A 25,475-nucleotide genomic window follows, 5' to 3' on the forward strand; every position below is an offset into this window, starting at 1 on the left:
ACCATTAAATCAATGTGAAGTCTATAATATATTGTCTTCTGCTGGTTGCTGTTGGTATTGTTCAACTTAAATTTTAGGGTTAATTTTGTGCAACATTTTCCTTTTTTTTATACCTAAAATTGAGAATTGAAATGGGAAATGTGTCAAAGACAGCAACCCAACCATAAAACAGACAATAGCAGAAGGTCACCAACTTGTTTTCGTGTTTAGACGTTTTATCTTTCCATGTTTTGTGTTTGGTACGATGTGCTCATATTCCCCCTTATTTATATTTATTTTCCATGTTTCCTGTCATAATCTTTAGTTTCTCGTGCTTGTCAAAAAAAGTTTTATATTTATATTTAATATTTGTTATGGTCCATGTACAAATTCGAATTCGAATTCAAATATATTTTATTGCTAATCAAAGCATCCATAGTGGGAGATATTATGGACATAATTGTGAAAATCGTGATACAAGCATGAAATTTGGTATAAAGGTTGACTAAACGATACTTTAAAATAATCAGCTGCTGGCCATAAAAACGTTGAAAATGCCTACATTTCGGAAATCCATTGAAATCTGTAATGTAGGTAAAATCCAATGAAAGCTGTGTAGTGGGTCAAACACATCCTTTGAAAGCTGTGTTGTAGGTAAAATCCAATGAAAGTTGGCATACGTAGATTACTGTTACTTAAGTACGACTAAACAATACATATAAGACGAAAAAGATACTTCAGGTTCCAAAATGGCGGCCAAAAAGTTGAAAACTTCATTTTGTTTTTCATTTTCTTCTTATTTACAAGAGATAAAGTTCAAATACCTAGTTTGGTTAGAAAAGACAGGTTGCGTTTCTTATAATTAGCTGGCAGTTGCCATTACACAAACCCGTACAAAGAAGGCCAGCAAATTTCTTGAAACGCCCTAAACATCGCTGCGATAGGTCACCGTACGGCCTTCAACAATAAGCAACGCCCATATTGCATAATCATCAAAGGTCCCGAATTGACAAATGTAAAACAATTCAAACGAAAAACAAACGGCCTAATTAATGTACAAAATAATAAACGAACAACAAAAATGTAGCACAGCAACAAAGAACAGCCACTGAATAAGGGGCACCTGACCTGGGACAGACATATATAGAATGTGGCGAGGCTAAACATATCCGTGGACGCTCAACCTAACTGGTGTATATAAAAAGAAGATGTGGTATTATTGTCAATGGGACAACTCTTTCGAAAATACTTAATGACACAGAAATCAACAGCTATATATAGGTTCCCGTACGACTTTTAACATTGACCAATACCATAACGCATAGTCAGCTTTAAAAGGCCACGAAACGGGGAATGCGTCGAATGGACAATAAGGTTTATTTCAAACGGTGGTAGATCTAACTTGATCTTCAAATCATTGAATGCAGATCAATTAGAGATTGTAAGAAATTGCTTTGTGTACCTGAAAATTAACATAGGTTGATAAGATTTTCAGGTAACTATGTACTATCGCACTACAATGATTTTGATTTTCAAGAACATGACAAAATATGTCTAACGGGATCTTACTCTGCCACCTCTGTTTTGAAAATGAACAGATATTGAAAATTTATTTCAGGTGTTGCATCATATTAAATTTAAGAAATCAATGTTTTATTTCTAATAAGGTATTTTCCTCAGATGTCAAACATAATGAATTGTGATTAAAGATTGGATGCGTTTCTTCAACCACATCCACAAGACCGTTTTGACTTATTCACGACATATGTAATTTTATTTTAAGTTATTGGACCCTTGATGTCTGTCGCATCAACAGCAGCTCGCGCTCTTCTTTAATCGAAATTGGGCAAAAGAAGACAATAATAAGGGGTTGAAAAAGCATGCATGTGTCAACATTTGTTAATCTAGCTGGTTCTTATAATTGTTGCAGTGAAAATCAATTCAACGCCGATCATAATAACTTCAGAAGCAATGGTCTATCAGTAAATAGTGATCTGTAAATTCATGGGTATTGTCATGAGTATTGTCAGCGCCATACACTGACATCCTCTTTTTTATGGTTTTCCGTTACATTTTCAATCATTATACGTTATAAAAATAAACTTTTTTTTTATTTACTATAGTGTCATGAACATAAATACTATTTTTCTATAATTCTAACATCCTTTTAAAGTTTAAATAATCAGCCAATGTTTTCATCATTTATTTTTATTAAATCATGGACCGGGTGTTAAATTTACAGTTCTTATTTCTCCTCTGTTCTTTATGGCATTTCAGCAAAACTTTCCCAAAAATATATTTATATGTGGCCATATATTTTTGCATAGCCAAATCTTAATTATGAATATTTTTGTCAATATTCTCTCGTAGATAAAGTTTTATTTTCATTTTCTTACATGTTGCAAACGATGGTATGTATCACTTTTCTTTAGCAATCAAGCATAGACACATATTCTCAGTTAACACAAGAGACTTCCGAGAAATTATCTAGAATGTCTTAACATGCTTAACTTTACGATTTTATAACCCCCCTCTTTTGACCTTTGACCGCAGTTTTCAAAAATCAGCACCACTTTGGCACTCTACGACATGCCTTTATCAAAGGGTATTATATTTATCTACAAAATAAGACCAAAATTAGCCGTGAGGTATTTCGGTACTTTGTATTTGTCTCTGTACTTGGGACATTATTCCAAAGAACAACGTTAACACAATATGAAAACACCAACCGGGAATAACATTGGTTACTACAAACACATTACGCCTTGATTAATGTTTTCGTACCGATTAGGTATGATCTGGATTTAATTTTAATTTTTTTAAAATCAAAAAGTGTTTATTCGATGATATTATTGCGTACTTAAGTAGAACATGTAGCATGTGTAGTTATTGAGTTTAATATTACATCTTTTAAATATAATTATTGAAATATAACTATATAATCCTACGACTATCAACTAGACAATATAATAATTGAGAGGGGAGCTTTTAATTTCAATAAGACAACGACAAAAAAAGCATAATATGCATATAAGTATTTCCAATTTTTAGATTTTTCCTAGCAAGCACCCGAGTTTCGCAATGATAAAACGAAAGAAACTTTGATAAGAAATTCATCACAGAGTTGAGCTCCGTAATTACGATATAAAACATTGACTCTTATGTACACTGACAACTGTTGTTTTACCCCTACAAGTGAAAACGATGTGCTGTGATCCAATCGGCATTGCTGTAATAGTCTTTTCATCATCCTCCTTTGTTGTCTCCACAGGAACAGGAATTGTTCGACAGTGCGAAAATGCTGCATCAGGTTCTAAAGCCAAAGTCAGCTGATCACCAGATATACCAGCCTATCATTAAAAAAAATAACGATTTAAGTACAAATTCACGGAAAATTCAGGAATCTTTGTTATAAAGTTATGTATCTTTGGTATATATGGCAAAGTAGGTTGTGTCTGGTAGATCTTTTGTAGTCTCGGAACATCTAAAACCATTGTGATCATTAAGCTTGACAAATTGTATATCTTCTTCTTATGGTATCCAGTTATCCATGATACTAAAGAATAGTGTCAAAAATAAATACTAACATGACACATTGTTAAACATTTGTTAAAACTATTTACATAACTTCTACGGTTTACTGTTCTATATTGTAGAGAACAGTAGGTGTCAACTGTTCTTTAAAAATATGTATAGTGTAGGTAAAAGTACTTCATTTAGAGGTAGTTTGTAATAATGTGAGAATACGTCAAAGAGACAACAACCCGACTAAAGAGCAGAAAACAGCCGAAAACCACTATTGGGTCTTTATCAAAGCGAGAAAAAAAATGTCTGCACCAGGAGGCGGGCTTCAGCTGGTCCCTTAATACAAATATGTACTAGTTCACTGAAAAGGGACGTGATACTAAACTCCAAAACATATACTGTAAACCAACTTATTTTCGCGAAAAGCCGTTTTACTATTTAATCAAATGTCAAGTTTATTAGAGATCTCATAAAGTATATGAGATATCTTATAAATATCTTTTGTAATTTAGATAAGTTAGATTTAGATATCTTATATAGTTTATGGGATATCTTATAAAGAAATTTATATAAGATATCTTATAAACTATATATTTTATAGATATCTCATATACTTTTAAAGATATCTCCTAAAGTTATTAATATATCTTATGAACATCTTTCATATAAGATATCTTATAAACAATACATTTAGTTTATAAAATATCTTATATAGTTAATAAGATATCTCATATAGTTTATAAGATATCTCATATAATTTATGAAATTATTTTAAAAATTGTAAATTTCATAAAGTTTATAAGATATCTCTTATATTTTATGAAATTATTTTAAAAATTGTAAATTTCATAAACTTTATAAGATATCTTATATAATCTGTAAGATATTTCATATAATATATTATAAACTATACAAGATATCTTATAAAGTGTATAAGATGTCTTTAAATAGCAAAATGGCTTGCCATATAAACCAATGAAAAAAAAATCATTCATTTGGTATTTTTTCAACAGGTCATCTTTATAAGTTTACCTTGATTAAAATGGATTTCAAATTGAACTGGTCTATTGTCGTATTCAGAAAGACAATTACAAAAGTTTATATATACTTAATATATAAGATATTTAAAGCAATTGACCAGTGAACATTAAAATTATTTGGAACAAGAGGCTGTCACAACGAAAGCAAACCGGATTTATTAATATTTATTTGTGTCCTGGCAATATCACAAGAATCATTACTGATGAATGGTGAAAGTGAAAATCGTCAATATCAAATTTGACCTCCATTTTGTCATCAGTATCAACATATTAAAATTTGAAAAGCTTAGATTGAATGGTTCATGAGTAAATACAACAACGTGAATGGAAACGCCATTTTACAATCTTTCAAGAACCATAACGCCTGAATGGTAAAAGACAAAATCATCATTATTGAACTTGACCTCTATTTTGTCATCAGTAACAACATATAAAAATTTCAAAAGCTTTGGTTGAATGGTTCATGAGAAAATGCACGGACACGACTGGAAACACCATTTTTCAATCTTTCAAGAACCATAACTCCTGAACGGTAGAAGTCAAAATCGTCATTATTTAACTTGACCTCTATTTTGTCATCAGTTACAACATATCAAAATTTGGGAAGCTTTGGTAGAACAGTTCATGCGTAAATGCACGGACACAACTGGAAACTCCATTTTTCAATCTTTCAAGAACCATAACTCCTGAACGGTAAAAGTCAAAATCGTCATTATTGAACTTGACCTCCATTTTGTCATCAGTAACAACATATTAAATTGGGAAGCTTTGGTAAAACAGTTCATGCATAAATGCACGGACACGACTGAAAACTCCATTTTTCAATCTTTCAAGAACCATAACTCCTGAACGGTAAAAGTCAAAATCGCCATTATTGAACTTGACCTTCATTTAGTTGTCAGTAACAACATATTAAAATTTTAAAAGCTTTGGCTGAACGGTTCATGAGTTAATGCACGGACAACATTTGATTGCCGCCCGCCCGGCCGCCCGACCGCCCGACTGCCCGACTGCCCGACCGCCCGCCGTACATCCCCAAATCAATAACCGACATTTTTGTCACAAAAATCCGGTTAAAAATTGTAAATTTCATAAATAAATAAAAGAATATTTGAAATTAACTTAAAACTATTTATGCATGCACCGGAAAGTAATTCTCAAAAAGTTGATGGTATTCTAAAGAAGAAGAAAGGATCATTTTCATAACTTTTGAAACAGTTCCATATTAAATGGTGACATATAGTATTTTATGAATGGTCTAATCGTCAACATTATTATTCAAAAACGCTCAAACTTTTGTCTTTTGATGAAATAGAGCCAAATATAAAATAATTTACCGGTATTTTCATCAAATTATGTAACCATGCAGCTCTTCTGGGCGATCTGCTTTTACGAGATCGGCGCCCATTAAAATGGATTAATCAATATTATATCAAAATTTGAATTTGCTCTTAGCCGAGGTCTGCTTTCACACCAATTTTGACAAACATATTTTTGATCAACCTGCTAGGCGATCTACTTTTACGAGATCAAATAATCCAATAACATTTTAATCAATTGAATCTGGCTGCTAAAATTGTTTACCAAATGTTGACATAATCATAGATATCTATGACAGAATCAAATCGTCCACTAAAGTCAAAATATAGGACACTGTAAACATCTATACTTTGCCTATATTTTTCAACCTATAAGTTCAATCCCTTAGAATCTAACAAAGTCAAAATATAAGTAGTAATATACATCATTGGTCCCTTGCTTTTACACAAAATAAGGTTGATTTTAATAGCGCGCAAAAGTGACTGAAGCCCTCAAAATCCTAGCTTAAACCCTGCCTATAACGAATAAAATCCTAAATTTTTCTGGAAAACCGAATTTCATTTTATTTTCATGAATTGGGAATTTATATTCACAAATATTTTTTGGGGCCGCTGGCCAATTTTAGGGCCGCCAAGCGGCCCTAAACTATATAGTGGAATCATCCCTGGACTGTGTTGGTGTTTGTTTATCGTGTTTATGTTGCGTTGCAGTTTTTCTGTTTGTCAATTGTTTTCCTCTTATAGTTGATGTGTGTTTTCCTCGGATTTGGTTTGTAACCCGGAATTTTTTTCTCGTAATCAATTTATGACTTTTGAACAGTGGTGTACTATTGTTACCTAAATTTAAGTGAAACGTAAACTGGCAACGCCATTACAAAAACGACCAAAACACAACATCAAAAGCTAAAAACTAAGCAATAAAACTTACAAAAAAATGGAGCTTAGGAAGGGTCGGTAGATATTGCTCAACATTTCACACATGCACGAAACGGTTACCTTTGATGCTGCACTTTTCATAAACTGCTTTGCCTTAAAATCCCAGATAGCTGGAACAGTAATCACCCAATGAATGTCATTGTTGACAAAATACTCTTTATCTTTATTTCTGTCTTTGAAGTTCCTCAGTAGATGGTCTTTAAAGTACTTAATGACGGCGGCAAATACATCCACAGCTTTCATACTATTGCCAGCTTCCCTGCTGTCTTCTATTATTGTATTATGTGTTATCTGATCCTTGAATATTTAATTTTTTTTTTTATTAAAAGTGAAATAAATTTAACTACTATCTAAGAAGAAAGATTAACATAAGCACGTGTTGCATATTCCCGAATCCTAATTGTGAATGTGTTTTAGGTGGTACCTAACACTACAGGGAGATAACTCTGTAAAATCAGCAGAACGTTTTAACGACGTTGTGTTCATAAGGGAATGTTAAGCTTCTCAATGATCAAAATAAGTGTTTGTCAAACTGCTATATAACCAGTGTAATTTTTCTGATTAACGGTTGGTTCAAATTTCTTGAAATTTTTATATTTTTGTCAAATAGTCAAAGTTAATACTTTGTCAAAATTTTAAGAAAATTAAACGAGCCAAATTAATTTTAGTTAAAGTGTTAGGGACCACCTTAAAAATTCTGGTATTGTTCATAATAAAATATTGTTTACACAAACTAATGGAGTGGCGTCTCATATTTTAATTACTATAATATTTTCTTCACCAAAAGGGACATCTATCTCCTACATGTATATTGGTTAAACTATTTACAAAATGTTATCTAATATATAGCTTTTACAGGTTTATCATTCTTTATTTTTTTAAGTATAGCTCCACCTGTAGTAATGAAATACAAAATATACAATGTATATTTCAGGATATTTTCTTTTAAAATTTCATTTTTGCTGAAAAGATTTAATGGTTTACTTTAACAAATTGTGACTTGGACAGTTGTCTCAATGGCACTCATACCACATCTTCTTATATTTATTTTATGAAATGTTAAAAGTGGTTGTTTGAAACAAACGACGGAGAACAGCAACCTATATTAGAGTCTAGGACGGCATAATTTTAATATCTGTAGGTTGCTAGCAATTATTGTGAGCTTGCTTTCAATGACTTGCAGCAGGCAAACTTGTAGCAGGCAATCTACAGCTATTAATTGATACGATATAATTTTGTTCTTGTGTTTTCGTTTCTGTTATCTATTATACCCTAATTTTTCGAGTAAACTCTTTTTTTTCTTTTTTTTGACACATGTAAAACATTCTAAATGAGAAAACTAATTGCCTAATTTATGAACAAAAAATGAACGAAAAAAATATGTATTACAGCAAAAAATGACAACCACTTATTACAGGTTCCTGGCAAGGTGCAGACACATACATACAGAATGTGCGTGTGTGTGTTGTTGGGGCCAAAAGGGGGGTAAAGCATGTTAGCTTGACCCCCCTTCACATGATACAGTGGTGTAGCAGTTCAATATAAAACGAAATCTTAAAATCAAATTAAATTAAAAAGGAGTATACGTGGCCGGGTACTTGTACGTCCGAACAACAAAAAGATATTTAGTACAGATCTTAGAATACTCGCAGATACTCGCAGATACTGACAGCTAGGTCAAAGCAAAAAACAACTAATAATCAAAGTTATGGATATCACTCATGGAAAGATTAAAAGAGTAGTTTGAAAAATTTCATATTAAGGTATGGTGGGGGAAAATAAACATTAATAAAGCACTATTGCTGCAAATTCTTCTAGTAAATGCTGAGCCTTCCAACTATCATTGGAAGACATAAAATCTAAAACAACATCAAAGAATTTTATAGTGTCAACAAAAATAATATTAATATGTTGTTTTGGGGCATTTTGTAAGTTGAAACATAAATGTAGGTTATATGACATTGAAGATTAAAAGTTGTAGAGTGCATTTTGATTAATTTTTAAAGTATTTCTCCAAACAGGGCATTGAAAATGTACTTTTTCAACGTAAACAAATTAAGAAAAACTTATTTCATTAAAATTTGGATTCTTTCTTGATTGCAAAAATATATATTCACTTCTAATAAAAATTCAAACGACTAAAATAGACATAATGATTGATGGGGAATAAATTAATAAACAATGGTTTGGTTTAATTAAAAGTTTTAAAATTTGAAAACTGTTTCAAGCCAATTCCTGATGATAAAAAAATAAGTGAACTAATCTAAATTGTTGATTAATTACAGAGGATTATTGGAAATTTATCAAGTAAATTATAGGTCCTACTTGAATAGCTTTTATATATATATTCATATCTATATTCATGTTTCATTTTTTTTTAGAAAAATCTTGTTTACCATTGCTCATTTATCTTTCAGACATAATTTACAGAATAACTTTAATATGTATAATTGTAGATCAAAAGTAATAGGCAATAAATAAATCTATCATCCTTATATATATCAAACATCTAATATATACATTTGTGTATTCAATTATGAGGTCAAATATTTGTATATTGAAGTTGAGTATTGAACGTTCTAATTATGTAAGACTGAGATTGATAAGTAATGTGGTCAATTTGATTGACAGTTTAGGAGGTGGGTCATTGTAATTAAAGTTCAACCTTGTCTCTGATTGTTTGGTGATAATGACAGTTGTCAATCATTATGGTATTGTATCAATACACAATTACCTATCAAAATGTTATAAAAAAAAAGCCTGCTCATCAACATACATTAATGACATACATTCTTGGATATACCATTTTTTCAGTTCATATGTGTATTATCTGCACATACATGAGAACAATAGGGAACTATATTTCAGTGTGAATACATTTAGTAACAGTAGCTAACCTGTCATGTTGTTAGGGAGGCCAGTGCCTAAGTAAAGAAATCTTTCCAAAAAAAAAGGTATGCATCCAAGACTAAATTATCAATTATTACACATCGAACATTTAATGCGTTTAGTGTACGGACGTCATAAACAGTCAGAAGAAAAAACATATTTCAAGCAGGATATCACATCCTCATTTTACGAAAATGTTGTTTACCGTGCCAGTAAATATAGAAACGATCCGGGAAAACGTATCAATTCTTTAATTAAACTTAAAAGGTTACCATATTAACACTGTAATTAGATCTGACTTTAAATATTGCTTTTATTGGTATCAATATAGATTTTGTTATCAGTAAATTAGCTGATAACTTAATATCATTGTTATATACATACAATTGAAGACCTGTTGATGACCTTCTGCTGTTGTCTGCTCTATGGTCGGGTTGTTGTCTCTTTGACACATTCCCCATTTCCATTCTCAATTTTATAATGTATGTACATTCATAGATCTTCAATCTGTCGCTACCTGTATCTTTGCATTGCACTAGGTCATGATTTTTTTTGTATTTATATTGTCATTGTATAAGTATAGATTATAACATGCCCTTTTCCATATTGGCCCTTGTATCATCCCGAGACTCCCATATCGGCCTCGAGGCTTTAGCCGAGGGCCGATATGGGTCGAGGGATGATACCCGGGCCAATATGGAAAAGACATGTTATAATCTTTTTATCACATATTTAAGTTTTGCAGAAAAGAGAAAAAAAAAAGGTCAATTATAACAATTTAATGAAACATAAAAGGTAAAATCTTACATATTTTATCACAAACGTGTCGTAAAGTACGCGATGACGTCACGTCATTTGGAATCAGGGCACAATATCAATATACTCTTTTTTGCCCCGGGCAATTTTGAGGTTATTGCATATGCAAAACCTAAGGTATTCATAACAAATATGTGATAATATCAGATTATTACATGTCATTTTTCATATCGCATGTATTATCAGCCCTAGGTTCAATATCAGCCCAAGAGCCGCATGGCTCGAGGGCTGATATTGACCGAGGGCTGATAATACATGCGATATGAAAAATAACATGTTATGATCTTTTTATCATATGCTTCAACAATGGAGAAAAATAACAGATTTATATATTGATCCTTTTACGTGGTTCCCAAATAGAAGTTCAAAGATTGAAAAGTTCACGAACATCGGACCCAAATTTAGTACATTCGATATCAAATCTTTCTACCATATGCCTCAACAGAGGAGAAAACATTTTTAATATGGACGACTCGACAAACCCAAAAAAACCCAACAATATACATAATGAACACTGTTTGGAAAAGTCAACCTTTTCAAAGTAACTTTCTAAATTATGTTTGAAGCTTATAAAGAATGCATTTATTTAATAATTTGTTAGTTTGTTTTTTTATTTATTTTTTTTTTGTTATTATTTTACACAATATACTTTTTAGTATCTAAATAGTTGTTTTGTACACTATTTCGTAATGTTTTTCACTGAAAACGTAGCATTGAGGTGTATTTTCCGGAATTTGCCGAGTATCACCGGAATGCCATGTGATAACGTTACGGAAAGGCATGTGATAACAATCGAAGCATGTGATAAATTTTTCATATCAGCCCGCTAAGCACCAATTCGAAAAATATGGAATTTACGTTAATTTAATGCTATTATCATACAGTAAAAATCATATGTTATTAAGTCTAAGGCCGTGTTCACACCTAATTCCATGTACAGTAAACTTGTTTACAATTAGTTTAATGAACTGGACATTGGTTTCACATTAAATTTGTTCACATCTATACACCTTGTTTAATTACCTGTACATAAGATTTGTTCACATTTGTAAACTCTATGTCATTTAAAAATGTTTATTACGTACAATCGTATGAAACGTTTTCGGACAACTTTTCTAGCAGCAAGGGAACGACCATTTGACTCTAAATAGGGGGGATGGAAATATTCCGAACCCCAATTGGATAAAGAAAACAATTCTGGTTCTACAGATGATAAAAAATATTCTGAATCAAGATTTTCTCCATACATTATAGTGTTAAATGTTGAAGAAAAAAAAATTGATTACCAGCATTGAAAAAAAAACCGGAATAAAACGTTTGCGCGGCAAAATTCTGACTCAGATAAATAAACAAAATGCCCCCTCCCCCCCCCTTTTTTTGAAGTTAAGTGGTTGCTTCTTTATGAAAGCCATTTTGATGATTTGCAGTAGTTTAAAGATACTAAAGATGTCTCGATTAAGCATTAGAAAACGTAGGCTGCAACAGCGTGCTTACAGATCAAGAAGAAGGATTGATATATTAGGGATCACTATATTTCTATCTTTTCTGTTTGTTCAAATGGTATTTCTTCTCCAAGAAGTATTTGGCAAAGGAAGGGGGTAATGTTTTTTTTAATTTTTAAGTGTAATTTCACGGATCCGAGATACTAGACAAACAATACATTTACCTCACACTTTTTAAGTAATGCATTTATGAGTGAATCGTTGTTTGAGTAAAGACCTGTGGCAAATATTTCTGTGTAAGTCAAGTCGATTCGGAGAGACCTTAATTTTCAAATGAATTATGTGTTTGGCAATGATGCTGATTTGAGTCTTGATAAGGGCTTAATAAAGCTACGTTAAGTTTTATTTCTAAACAAAACAAATAAATATATCAAGTTGAGACAAATATTTCTGTAAAGAACTTCATAAATAATTGCTATAAATATCAATTTTATTAAAAAAAATCGTTTCTTCCTTAAATATACACGGTGAAACTAATGTTTTAAATGCCTAGTTTTGTGTACACTTAATCTACATAAGGCCTACATCGAGTATCGACTGCATGTAGACAAAACATGATTTACACTACATGTAAACATTGAGTTTTATCAATGGGAACGTAATTTTGTTTAGTTTACGTGTGAGTTACACTTACACAACACCGAGTTTAGGTCAATGTGAACACGGCCTAAGTATATGATAAATCAATTTATGCTGACTAAAATATTACAATAGTAAACATTTGACAATGATGAATTTAGACGTTACGCACGTTATTGCGTCAATACTGTGTATTCAACAAGTCCACACTTATAAACAGCTTTTCTATAAAATCATAACAGTTAAGATATATAAAACTTATATCCATAGACTAGACAGGTAAATACTATTTCGAAAAAAAGTGCAAATTGTTTTATCATACTTTACTATAGTCTAAAATAAGGACAACATATTGACAAAACGTCAAAAATATGCGTGTCAGACGTAACAGACTATACGCATAATAACTTTAGCAGGGGTGTTTGTGTTCTTATAAACTGTGTTATATCCACGAAAATTCGAATGAATGATATGCTTTATATATGAAGTATTACAATATTACTGAATATGCGATCCTGTAACGATCAACGCTATTTTTTGGTAAAAACAAATAGTGGTCATTATGGTCAGATTTTGGAAAATGTGAAGTTATCAAAATTTATAGGTTTTAAAATATAAGATTATATGATATTTCGTTTGGGTAAATTATACTCACAAATGTACATACAAAGACCATATCAGAATCGAATTTTTGCAGCACTCACACTTCATATAAAAATGCAACGGCTTCTAGCAAATGTCTTGCAAGATGTCCAATGTCGGATTTTGCCGCTTTTTACAAATAAATTGGCATTTGCGACGCTATTCATTGAAAAATTAGATTAGTTGCATGCTACATAGTGCTTTTCCGTAATTGTGCTTTAACTTTGCAAAACAGCTACATAGTTTTTAATAATTTGCGTAGTTAAAACGACTTAGTTTTCAAAGAAATGAAATGTCTTGCAAGTTTGTCCACTGGACGATTTTCGTACGTTTTCAACGTTGTCTATTCGGGGTACGCTATTTATGGTGGATCATCTGTATATTTCCTTAGACAGAATTTTCTTAATAATGGTCAGATACTATCAATAAGACAACAAAGTATTAAAAAAAAATCCGACGACCGGGGTTGTTCGTTTAGATGAGATTCTTAAGTTGTGAAAAAGTTAGTATCATGAGAGGATAAAAAAATCCTCTTTTTAAAATTTTTCAAATTTGGGAAGCGTAAAACTTCGATATTTGAATTTCTATTTCTCTGCAATAAGATTTATATGTATAGAACTTGAAAGTAAAAATGAAATTGGGTCTAAAGCGTGCCATTGGCTATTTACACCTCTCCACATCATACAAAGTTTGTAAATATATGAGATGAATTATAATTAACCTTTTATTAATCTAATTGTATCGCTATTAGTAAATTGAATTTTATAAAAACAATTGCAGACCCGTTTAAATATGTAATTCCCGACAAACTTTTTATAGTAAAGCAAAATATATATCTTCCTCCTTTTCGGATCTAAATGGGGAAAGATTGCATTTTATTACGTTTTATGTCAATTTGTCTAGATGGTAGAGAGTTGTCTCATTGGCACTCATCATACCGTATATATCTTTTCATTTCATATAGATTTATGCATTACCCAAATAGGACATATTTTGTTGTTTGTTGCTTACGTTACTTTCAGTGGGAAATATTTCATGCATATTCAGTACAACTAATCATTAAGAAGAAACATTGATATGCAAAACAAAAATTACAAGCGAAATAAAAAATTATCCCAAATAATAATTGATCGCCGTAAAACGTAAGAAATTGACGTTACCATTTGAGACGCAATATCGTGCTTTACGTCTTAGTAGTGTGAACATTAACACTGTGAGTATAACCAGTGTATATATTAATTCCCAAATACACCGTTTGGTGTACGCCTGATAGATGCGGAACGTACAGACAAGGTAATATGTACATGTGATATCAATCTCCCATGCAGAGTTATCGGTCCTTTCTCTCTAGCTTTCATCGGTTATACGTTTATTAGGTGAATAAAAACGGTCTTTAGATTTAGTAGCATGGATTGTTAAATGAAGACTAAAATTACCTTATTAATGTAGAGTTTTGTTCTAAAGTGTTTGAAGAAGTACCATTCTTTGAAGTCAACAGTATCAGAATTTGCGTAGTAATAATTCTCTGCATCAAATCCAAAACTGTGGAAGGTTTTGTTAGGACGGAATAGAACGGACGTAGGTGCCTTGTAACGTAACCCTCCATCTCCATCTCGTTCCCAGGTCGGCCAATGTGTTTTAGAGTTGTCACCTTTATTGTTTTCAAATTTTTCCTGAGTTACGCAAGCATATCCTGAATAGAGAGTCCCAAAATCTATTGCAGCGACTAGAAGTTTCAATTCGTTTTTACTCTGAAAATTAAAAATATGTTTAAACCGGCTAGTAGATATAACCGGTTCTTTCGAATTGTTACCTTATGAACTAGATATATGTTGTACAGGTAGTACAAATGTACGTTTAAAATCAGGCTAGTTCTTTTGAGCAAGCATTAAAAACAGGGTTCATATTACATTAAAATGTTCCCTTCTTAAAATTCATGTACACTGGAAGTTATCATGGTTAAGAACACATGCATACACCCATTTTGCAGACCTACCTTAATGTCTTTGACAATGTTTGCAGCTTCATGGTCTGCCTGAAAAGAAAAAAATATAAGATAAAAATGAAAATTTAAGTTTCGTGTTAACATTCCTCTTCAAAGTAAAGACAAGATATACTAGCATTTACTTAAGTGTACTGAAATTCAATAGTATTTCCATGACAAACGCTTCAAAAGTTCGTGTGGCATATTTTTGTCATTGTCGTTATTTTTTAACAATCATACATCATTACAAATCATCAAATCAGATACGTTCGAAAGAAAGAAAATACAGAAAAGTTAAAGAACATTATTTTTATAATTTTAACAAAAACCACGTCCACTTCAAATCGTCAAGAATATGGGGGAAAAATCTCACGAAAAAACAAAGGCAAACAAAATCAAATGAACAACTTAACAAAATAAACCCCATGAAAAGGCTTTTCGTTAGTTTATGAATAATGCACTTATAATGTCGATTACCTCTGAAGCGTAGGTTCTGTTTCTCTTTGACAAGTCTTCACTGCGAGGTGACTGAAATTTAACATTTAAATATTTAAGATGTTATGTCAAATGATCTGTTATACATAGTAACTACTGTCTGTTTGTCGTTGATAATAGCACAAATGTGTAACACATCGATGATACTGTTGCACCTCCTTTAAAACTACAAAAGTTATAAAACGAGAAAAAACTATACAAAACATCAGTTTGTATTTCAATATTTCAGTCATTGTTGGCATGTCTATTCTAAATAATAGCAATAGTAGTATATTGCTGTTCGAAATTCAGAAATCGATAGAGAAAAAAAAACAAATCCGAGTTACAGGCTAAAACTGAGGGAAACACATCAAATATAAGAGAACTACTACACAACAGAAACACAACATTAAAATTAAATGTAACACACAAAGAAACGAACCACAATATAACAATGGCCATTTCCCTGACTTGGTACAGGACATTTTAAGATTAAAAAATAGTGGGTTGAACCTGGTTTTGTGGCATGCCAAACCTCCCGCTTTAATGACAATGTTAGTCATAACATGTAAATGAAAACATTACATTACAAGACTACAACACAAACACATGGGAGAAAACATAGGACAGAGAAATAAACGACAATAGCCAACAAAAGGTACCTGGTTGAAAAATTTAAAATGCTAGTCACGCGCCACGTCCACACAAGACCAACCAGGACGCAAAACAAGTACAAAGCTGAAAAGCACTGAGGACCAAAAGTTCCAAAAAGTTGTGACCAATACGGCCAGGGTTATTCACCTGGGACAAGAACATCCTTTAATATTATTTAGAATTTAGATTAATACATACTTTTGCAAACAGTAAATTTTATAAAATGACTATGTAATAGACATGATAGATATATATATACATGATTAAATTGAAGTGGTGACTAGCTACAGAAAAAAAGCGGATAACTTACAAAAATTCACAGTGACGTCAAATTTGAATTTCCAAAACGAGTTCCCAAAATTAACAACTAAAACAGAGAACTGTTTAAAAAGAATGACCCATTTTCTTTCATGATATGTAATTTTAAAAGGACGAACAGATATGTTTTTACTCTAAATGTAAATAGCAGTTTAGTATTTAATTTTTTTTTAAATTTTCTTGACTTGTGAAGCCGTTTGAAAATTCAAGATATTCTAAACGTAAATGCCCTTGAGCTGAATTTTTTTCCAGCTCTCTAGTCTTAGATTTGAAAGTACACATAAACATATTTGAAATTGTATAACAAATATAAACTTAACACTAGAACTTTAATACTTTTAACTGTATATACATGTATCCCTCTAAACTCTTTTTAAAATTGTCTTCGACTGTTTCTGCTAGTATGAGAACGGAAACCAAGACAAGTTCGGGAGGACAGGTGGTCATAGGTAACACTTAATGCCGCATCCGGTAGGTGATGGCATACAGAAAATAATAATTTAAGATTCCGGTTTTTCGAGTACCAACGCCACGTTAATTTCTGATACTGTATATCATTCCTTTATGTACCGAATATATATTTTTTTGCATGTCTACGGAACATTACGAGCTAAAAGAGGTATATCACTCTTACACACAGCCCAAAAAGAGCGCCGATTTGAAAAATGTACCTTTGATTGGCAAACATCGGCTTTGACCGATGTGCAGCATCAATGACGTAATATGTGACGTCATAGACTTTGAGAAGCGCTGAAAGAGACATGGCTGCAATTGAACCAAATCCGTGGTTCCGGATCCTCCCACCAGAGCCAATGAATGATCCACCATTTAATGGAGCACCCACTGGACCCATGAATATGCCGCCCAGAGATGCCGCGCCAATAGCTTACTTTTATTTGCTGTTTTCAATTGATCTCATCAAAGAGTTTGTCAAACAAACTAACAGGTTAATGAAATATTTTTTTCTGAGTTAACTATTTTTACTAGGCGTCTCTTTCATAGCCATATTTCAATTTTTTTTATCATCAAAAAAAATTCCGCGCCACTGAAATGTTAATGACACAGTCAATAAAATATTCAACAAAGTCATATAAATTAAGACTACATGTATATGAATTCAATTTGTTTCATCTATCATTCTATGACATTGTATCTTTCTAAAACATAATGTTGAAAATTTTATAAATCAATACTATGCGATTACAATTTGTTTCATGTATGACATTGCGTCTTTCTAAAATATGATGTTGAAAATTTTGAACACCTATTTCCCCGTGCAAATACAAATAAATGGGTGTTCGTCCTACTGAAATGGTATGTGTGGACCAATCAAAAAAATTTAAAAGACAGCCCAACAAAGATATAGGAAGATGTGGTATTAGTGCCAATGAGACAACTCTCCATCCAAATAACAATTTTTAAAAGTAAACCTTTATAGATCATGGTACGGCCTTCAACAGGGAGCCTTGACTCACACCGAACAACAAGCTATAAAGGACCCCAAAATTACTAGTGTAAAACCAACGGCCTATTTAATTTGTCCACATTTAGAAGAAGTTTACTTTTTTTAATTACTTGATGCCAGGAAGCAATTTGCCGACATATTTTCCGTATGCAAAGTGATTTTAGCGTGAACCTCTCGTAAAAATCCGGTTGTTGTAACACGCATGGATCTATCACTGAAATAAACTATTATCTGATTGTACATTTTAAACACATGCAAGGGTCGAATTTAAGCTTTTTAGTGTACTGGCCAGCCAGACCAGTGGACTTAAATTTACTGGTCCGGCTCAAAATTTACTGGTCCTGTAAAAATTATTTGACATTCATTTGATAACCCTAAACATATGACAGATGTTTGGTTTTATTTTCCTCAGCTGCTTTTCTTTTCTTTATTCCAGTAGATTTTTGTGCTGTTCTGTTTGTTCATGAGCAAGTTCAAAATCTTACTTAATATTAGATCCCTTTACAAAAATAGATTTTTTTGGGGAAAAAATTTATGTATCATAATGTTTCACACTTAGCTGCCACTATATGTAATGCTAAAATTGAAAGAAAAAAAAATGTTTTCGACTTGTCGCTAGAAAAGTAGATTGTTTTTCGCCAAAGCCAAAGGCGAAAAGAAAAGTTACTCGGAAATAACAATCCATAGCCCCCCCCCCCTCCCCCAGAAAATCAAATGGTTGCTGCCTTATGATATATACATGCATTTGTCCAAGAAGAATTGGATAAACATTATTTTTTCACCAGTCACTCGTTTCATATGACTTTATTAAAAAACTAGAGGCTCTAAAGAGACTGTGTCGCTCACCTTGATCTATGTGAATATTAAACAAAGTAAGCAGATGGATTCATGACAAAATTGTGTTTTGGTGATGGTGATGTATTTGTACGTATTACTTTACTGAACATTCTTGCTGTTGACAATAATGTCTATCCATAATGCACTTAGCACAGCAGTTAGAGAAAAAAACATTTTGTAAATTATCAAAATTTACAAAATGTATGAAAATCGTTAAATTTCACTATAAAGGGCAATTACTCCTTACAGTTATCTCTATCTATAATGAACTTTGCCCAGTAGTTTCACTGGATAATGTTAGTAAAAATTGACCATTTCAGTCATCTTGACTTATTTGTAAATCTTACTTTGCTGTACATTATTGCTGTTTAAAGTTTATCTCTATCTATAATAATATTCAAGATAATAACCCAAAACAGTAAAATTTCCTTAAAATTACCAATTTAGGGGCAGCAACCCAACAACAGGTTGTCCGATTCATCTGAAAATTTCAGGGCAGATAAATCTTGACCTGATAAACAATTTTACCCACATGTCAGATTTACTCTAAATGCTTTGGTTTTTGAGTTATAAGCCAAAAACTGCATTTTACCCCTATGTTCTATTCTAGCCATGGCGGCCATCTTGGTTGGTTGGCCGGGTCACGCTACACATTTTTTAAACTAGATACCCCAATGATGATTGTGGCCAAGTTTAGTTTAATTTGGCCCAGTAGTTTCAGAGGAGAAGATTTTTGTAAAAGTTAACGACGGACAACGACGACGGACGACGGACGACGGACGCCAAGTGATGAGAAAAGCTCACTAGGACCTTTGGGCCAGGTGAGCTAAAATCGGATATAAGGCAATGGCACGAAGACATCAACAAATCCCCAAATACAAAAAAAATACATTTATTACATTGGTTGCAATGAATTACATTGATTTCCCAGTTAGATAAAAACCGATAATTTCACATGTGAAATAATATACAATTACTGTCTTTTGGTGAGGTAAATATGCGGTTTTATTTACTTTTGAAAAACTGATATTCACTGAGGCCGAATAAACCCCATATTTACCGAAACAAAAGACAGTAATTGTTTTATTCCATATTCCGAGAGAAGAAAATGTATTTAATGACAAACATATTATACCAAAACAAATTTTACATGAAACATTTTACTGTAACGGTGCATGTAAAAGCGCGTGACGTTAAGTGCGGTGAATAACACTTTCTCAGGTGAATATGTATAGATTATAACATGCCTTTTTCCATATTGGCCCTGGTATCATCCCGAGACTCCCATATCGGCATCGAGGCTTTAGCCGAGGGCCGATATGGGTCGAGGGATGATACCCGGGCCAATATGGAAAAGACATGTTATAATCTTTTTATCACATATTTAAGTTCTGCAGAAAAGAGAAAAAAGTTCAATTATAACAATTTAATGATACATAAAAGGTAAAATCTTAAACAATTTATTAAAAACGTGTCGTTCAGGATGCAATGACGTCACGTCATTAGGTACAGGGCACAATATGGATATCTCTTTTTTGCCCCGGGCAATTTTGAGGTTATTGCATGTGCAAAACCTAAGGTATTCATAACAAATATGTGATAAGCTTTTTTATTCAAAATCCAATTCGTATAGAGAATCCTACTAAAATAATACCAATATGGAATAAACGTGGTTATTTCACTCTCTGGCGTCATACAACAATAGGCGTTGTCAAGACGTCGATAACGTCGGATCAAAACAAATTGTCAATGCGTAGAAAAAAGATATAGTTCCTTACATTTTCTACATTAATTTCATAAAAAAAAAAGCCATTTGCCAATGTAATAAAAAGAATAACTAATCGCGCACTCGTTTAATCCATGCGTCGTTCGGTCACGCGTTGTCTTATTTTTGATATTCAAATACGGCGATTAGTTATACTATAATTCCTGACCAGCCTTCAAACTCGGAAAGGGGTGTAGAACGTCAAAGGTCCATTGTAACGTCACAATACTCAGGGGCACTGTCAACGTCAAAAGACGGCGTCAAAGGGACGATTTTGGCGGGAATGAAGCAAACTTAATAAAATGCTTTAAAAGTATACTTAAAACGGATGTCAAGAAATGATACAGGATCATAAGCTTGTTAGTACAATAATACCAACTTATTTATCGTGTTTACTAATTATCTAGTTCGTCATTTTCATGTAAAATGTTGCATTCTTTCGAAAAATTTGTTTTACGTTTTTTTTCGAACATCCAGAATATAAATCAATAATCGTATTCCTAGTAACTAATCACAAAAAGGTAACTTTTATACTCGATTACGCGAAATAATAATATTCATTCACAATACACCAAACACGCTTTATTTAAAAGAACTGGATAATTTATTTAGGGCTCAAATACCACGATTGAAATCTCAGTATTTTTTTTTTTGTAAAAGTACACACTTGTTAACCGATGTACTTGTATTGCCATACGATATTTCAATACATTTTAAACCTGTTTCATCATGGAAGCACTGACTTAAAAATATTTATTTTCATTCGAAATGGGGATGTTAATATAAATGTGTAGTAGACACAAATTTTAATGATTTCTATTCATATCATATATATCATAGATTATATCCCTTACCAGTGGCAAACTCTTTTTTCTGTCATTCATGACAGATCTTTTACTATGTAGGACCCACTGAGCAATAGATTTATGGTATATTCAATTTTAGACGTCCTTAATATTGCATGAAATATTTGCCACTGAACGTTGAGAAGAGAACAGTTTTTCAATTAACAGATTTTAAAGCGGATAATTCGTGTATGTCAATAGACCACTTTCGAGTTCATCCGTCACCGGCAAAAACTCGTCAATTATGCACGCCTTTATGACGTCATTTACCAGATAGAGGGGCTCGCCTGTATCCCTGCACTATTTACGTTCATCAAGCGTCTTAGTGATCGTCTTTGTGCAGGATAAACTAGAAATAATTGTTGCTCTGTAGGTACTTACTGACAATTCCCTAATGACAGCAGTGTTGATTGTCAATTTTGAGAATTCATTTTGCCGAATAATTCGTACAATATAGAATTATAGTTTTATAACCACTCGCTCAACATTGGAAGGAAGTGACGACGCCCCTAAACGCACAAATGACGGTGATAAAGGCGCGTATAATTGATGAGTTTTATCCGGTGACGGATGAACTCGAAAGTGGTCTATTACAGTGTGTACTTTATCATAGTAAAGAAAAATGAATTAATATTGATTTTGGTTCATTTGTAGACGATAGTGAGTTAATTTCTCTCCTCGTTTTTACTATGGTTATTTTAATTCGTATTCTCTAAAATTTTGAGTAATAAGTGGTCAACAAAATAATAATAAAGTTAACATGATTAAAAAATAAGCAAAATGAATATGGATTATAATTTTTATTTAAAAAATATTTCCTCGCCTACCGATACAAGGATTGAAATCATGATATTTTAATCTGACACGTTTGATACTTTACAACAAGAAGTAGTTAATAGAATCATAGAACATCTGTTCGGATATATTTATTTGTTTTTGTCAATTTGTTCACGCTTAGTTTTTATTTTCATTTTTATTGGGTGCCGTTATTTTGCCGTTTATATAATGATTTGAGAGATTTTTTCACAGTATTTACCAATTACCTAATAAAAACGAGAATAAATATTTTAGTATTTTATAGGTGGTTAAGAATCATTTATGCATTTCACTTGACAAAGATAAAACATAGTCGCCTGCAAAGCTAGTATAGCAATTGGTATATTATTTTCACTTCATTTTAAGACACGAAAGATAAAAACAATATATATATTCCAAGGTTTAAAGTTGTATTTTTAAATAATGTTGTATTAAAAACATCGTTTATGACAATCTTAGAGCAATAACTTCCGTAAAATTACTTGTACAGCGCTTTTCATAATTACTGCTACATTGACGCGGGAAAAACTATGGACGGCGGGAAAGCGCAGTTCTACAGAGAGACACAAGTTTTGCAACGTCACAGATAAGAAACGTCAAGATTCTTTTGGCGCGACAAAGCAAGAAAAAAACTCGGCAGCAAGAGGGTGTTCCTTGTCGTCTTTTTTTAACATGGACATAATTAGAAAAGTATTAATAGAAGAATATTGGAATAAGCACAGTCCATCTCAATCTACATTCTGGTTCCGTTGTATGTTAAGTAGAAACCGTTTCCAAAATATATTAAAATTTTTGCACCTCGTGGACACAAAAAACTGCCTAAGCGAAATGATCCAGCATACAGACCATCCCAAAGGTTCAAACCGTTCCTTGATTTCGTTAACAGGAAATTTTTACGGTTTTATAATCCCCGCAGAAAACTTGCTGTAGATGAATCCCTTGTGGGTACAAAAGAAAAGACTAGTATGTTGCAATATATTCCAAGCAAACGATCAAGGTTTGGTGTTAAATTCTGGATGTTGGTCGAGTCCATCACCGGGTATGTATTACAGATGGATGTTTATCATGGGAAACGTTTCGATCCCACTCCTGCTGGAACATTACAAGGAACAAATGTACGTAGTTATGAATTTAGTGAAGAGTTCGAATCTTCTTGGAAAGGGCGTTCATGTTTTCGCCGATAGCTATTTTGCTTCACTGAATTTAGCTTAAAAATTATTGAGAGAGCGTACGTATCTCACCGGCACAATGAGAACGAATAGACCTATGCCACAGATGATAAAAAATACACGCCCGCAGGCAGAGAATGCTGTTTATTCGAGACAAAGACAAACAATGCTTTGCCGTTTCAGAGACCACAACAGAAAACAACAATCACATTGGTGTCTACTTTCTATAATGCTATTAATACACTAAAAGGTAAACCCATAGGCGGATCCAGGGGGGGGGGGGCCTGGGGGGCCCGGTCCCCCCTTTCTTGGGAAAAATTTGGTTGATTATATAGGGAATCATTGAAGCATGACTGGAGCGGGCCCCCTCTTAGGTCAGTCAGCGCCCCCCCCCCCCCCCCCCCCCCCCCTTAGGAAAAGTTCTGGATCCGCCACTGAAACCTAGGGTCAGAGGTGCATATAATACATTTATGGGCGGTGTTGACCGTAGCGACCAAATGATCGGAGCATACAATGATCACAGGAAATGCAGTTAAGTATAAAAAAATTATATATCACATATTTCACCGCATCATGCTAAACGCTTATATTCTATACAGTCATAACGCATCTTTACTGGTTATGACCCGACTTTATTTCAACCAATCGGTAATAGAAAGTTTAGCATCCGATTGTTTAACACACAGGCATGGTTACGTAAATCGGCAAACAAGAGTGAAAAAAACTTGATGGTAGAAAAGAAAGAGATTGCGTTGTTTGTTCCGATAGAAAGCGAAACATTAGAAAAAGACCAAGAACCTCTTGTGTGCGGTGTACCAGAGGACTATATGCAGCTTGCCTTCAGAGGCACGAATGTTAATCATAAACACATTTATAAACTACAATTGTCTGATGTCTTTTATTATCCTAATGCTTCAGTATGTCGTTTACATCTACGATAGATTTTAAACATTTCACCAAAATTAACTTTATTTCTCAATTTGCATTATATTTCGGTGGCAGATATGTTTTGATATTCATAAATTCTTCACAAACGCAAACCAAATCATTTTGATTACAAAAGAGTGGCGAAAGATACCAGGGGGACTTTAAAAACTAATCGATCGAAAACACACTGACAACGCCATTGCTAAAAAAGTAAAAAATACAAACAGACGGACGGATAATAGTAGTAATACATAAGACACAACATGGAAAACTAAAGACTAAGCAACACGAACCCCACCAATAACTGAGGGTGATATCAGATCTCAGTGCTTCGGATAGGTAAACAAAACCTGCTCAACATGTGTCATCCGTCGTGTTGCTCATATTATTACAAGCCCGATAAATAGTCTAGTTCGGTAGGTCATATTCGTGAAAAGGGAATAGGATTGTAGCTACGACATACGGAATAACATTTATTTTTTAATTCAATTTGACAGTTTTAGACGTGATAAAATTTGACCTTTTTGAACTGGACCAAATCACTACTTAACATAAAGATTCAGCACCCAATTTTTTTTTATTCCAAGTGTACTTCAACAAACATGACATATGCAACATGACAAATAATGTAAATAAAACATAATGCAAAATAAGAGAAAATTTATTTTTTGCTGTATCTATAACTACAAGTCTATTTTCTGTATAGTTCTTCATTTATTTATGGTATACTATTAACTGACACTAAGCATTGTTTTGAACATTAAATTGTGGTTTTCTCATTGTTAATTTAATGACCGTACGATTGCCTGAAATTACAATGTACTTATATCCACTCCATTTGAACTTTGTTGGATGTCTTATTGCCATTCATACTACATCTGACATCTCCTTTTTTTTAATATTCAAATGATTGTCTCATATATTTACAAATTTGGTTGACATCAGTCATTTTATTTTGATTAATAGGATACTGATTTGATAACATTAACTTAAA

General features: G+C 32.6%; 1 protein-coding gene across 1 annotated transcript in view; it reads right to left on the reverse strand.

Moving 5' to 3' along the window:
- Nucleotides 1-2,938: 2,938 nt before the first annotated feature.
- The window catches only part of LOC143042694 (heat shock 70 kDa protein 12A-like), a 51,242-nt gene continuing 28,705 nt past the window's right edge, over nucleotides 2,939-25,475 (reverse strand). Inside the window, exons 3-7 of the mRNA XM_076215136.1 lie at nucleotides 15,689-15,739; nucleotides 15,224-15,262; nucleotides 14,664-14,978; nucleotides 6,860-7,096; nucleotides 2,939-3,329 (exon numbers count right to left, since the gene is read on the reverse strand). Coding sequence (XP_076071251.1) covers nucleotides 3,117-3,329; nucleotides 6,860-7,096; nucleotides 14,664-14,978; nucleotides 15,224-15,262; nucleotides 15,689-15,739 — 855 coding nt within the window. The 3' untranslated portion in view covers nucleotides 2,939-3,116. The remainder of the gene's footprint in view (nucleotides 3,330-6,859; nucleotides 7,097-14,663; nucleotides 14,979-15,223; nucleotides 15,263-15,688; nucleotides 15,740-25,475) is intronic.

Source organism: Mytilus galloprovincialis, chromosome 8, assembly GCF_965363235.1.
Source record: "Mytilus galloprovincialis chromosome 8, xbMytGall1.hap1.1, whole genome shotgun sequence".
Lineage (NCBI taxonomy): Eukaryota > Metazoa > Mollusca > Bivalvia > Mytilida > Mytilidae > Mytilus > Mytilus galloprovincialis.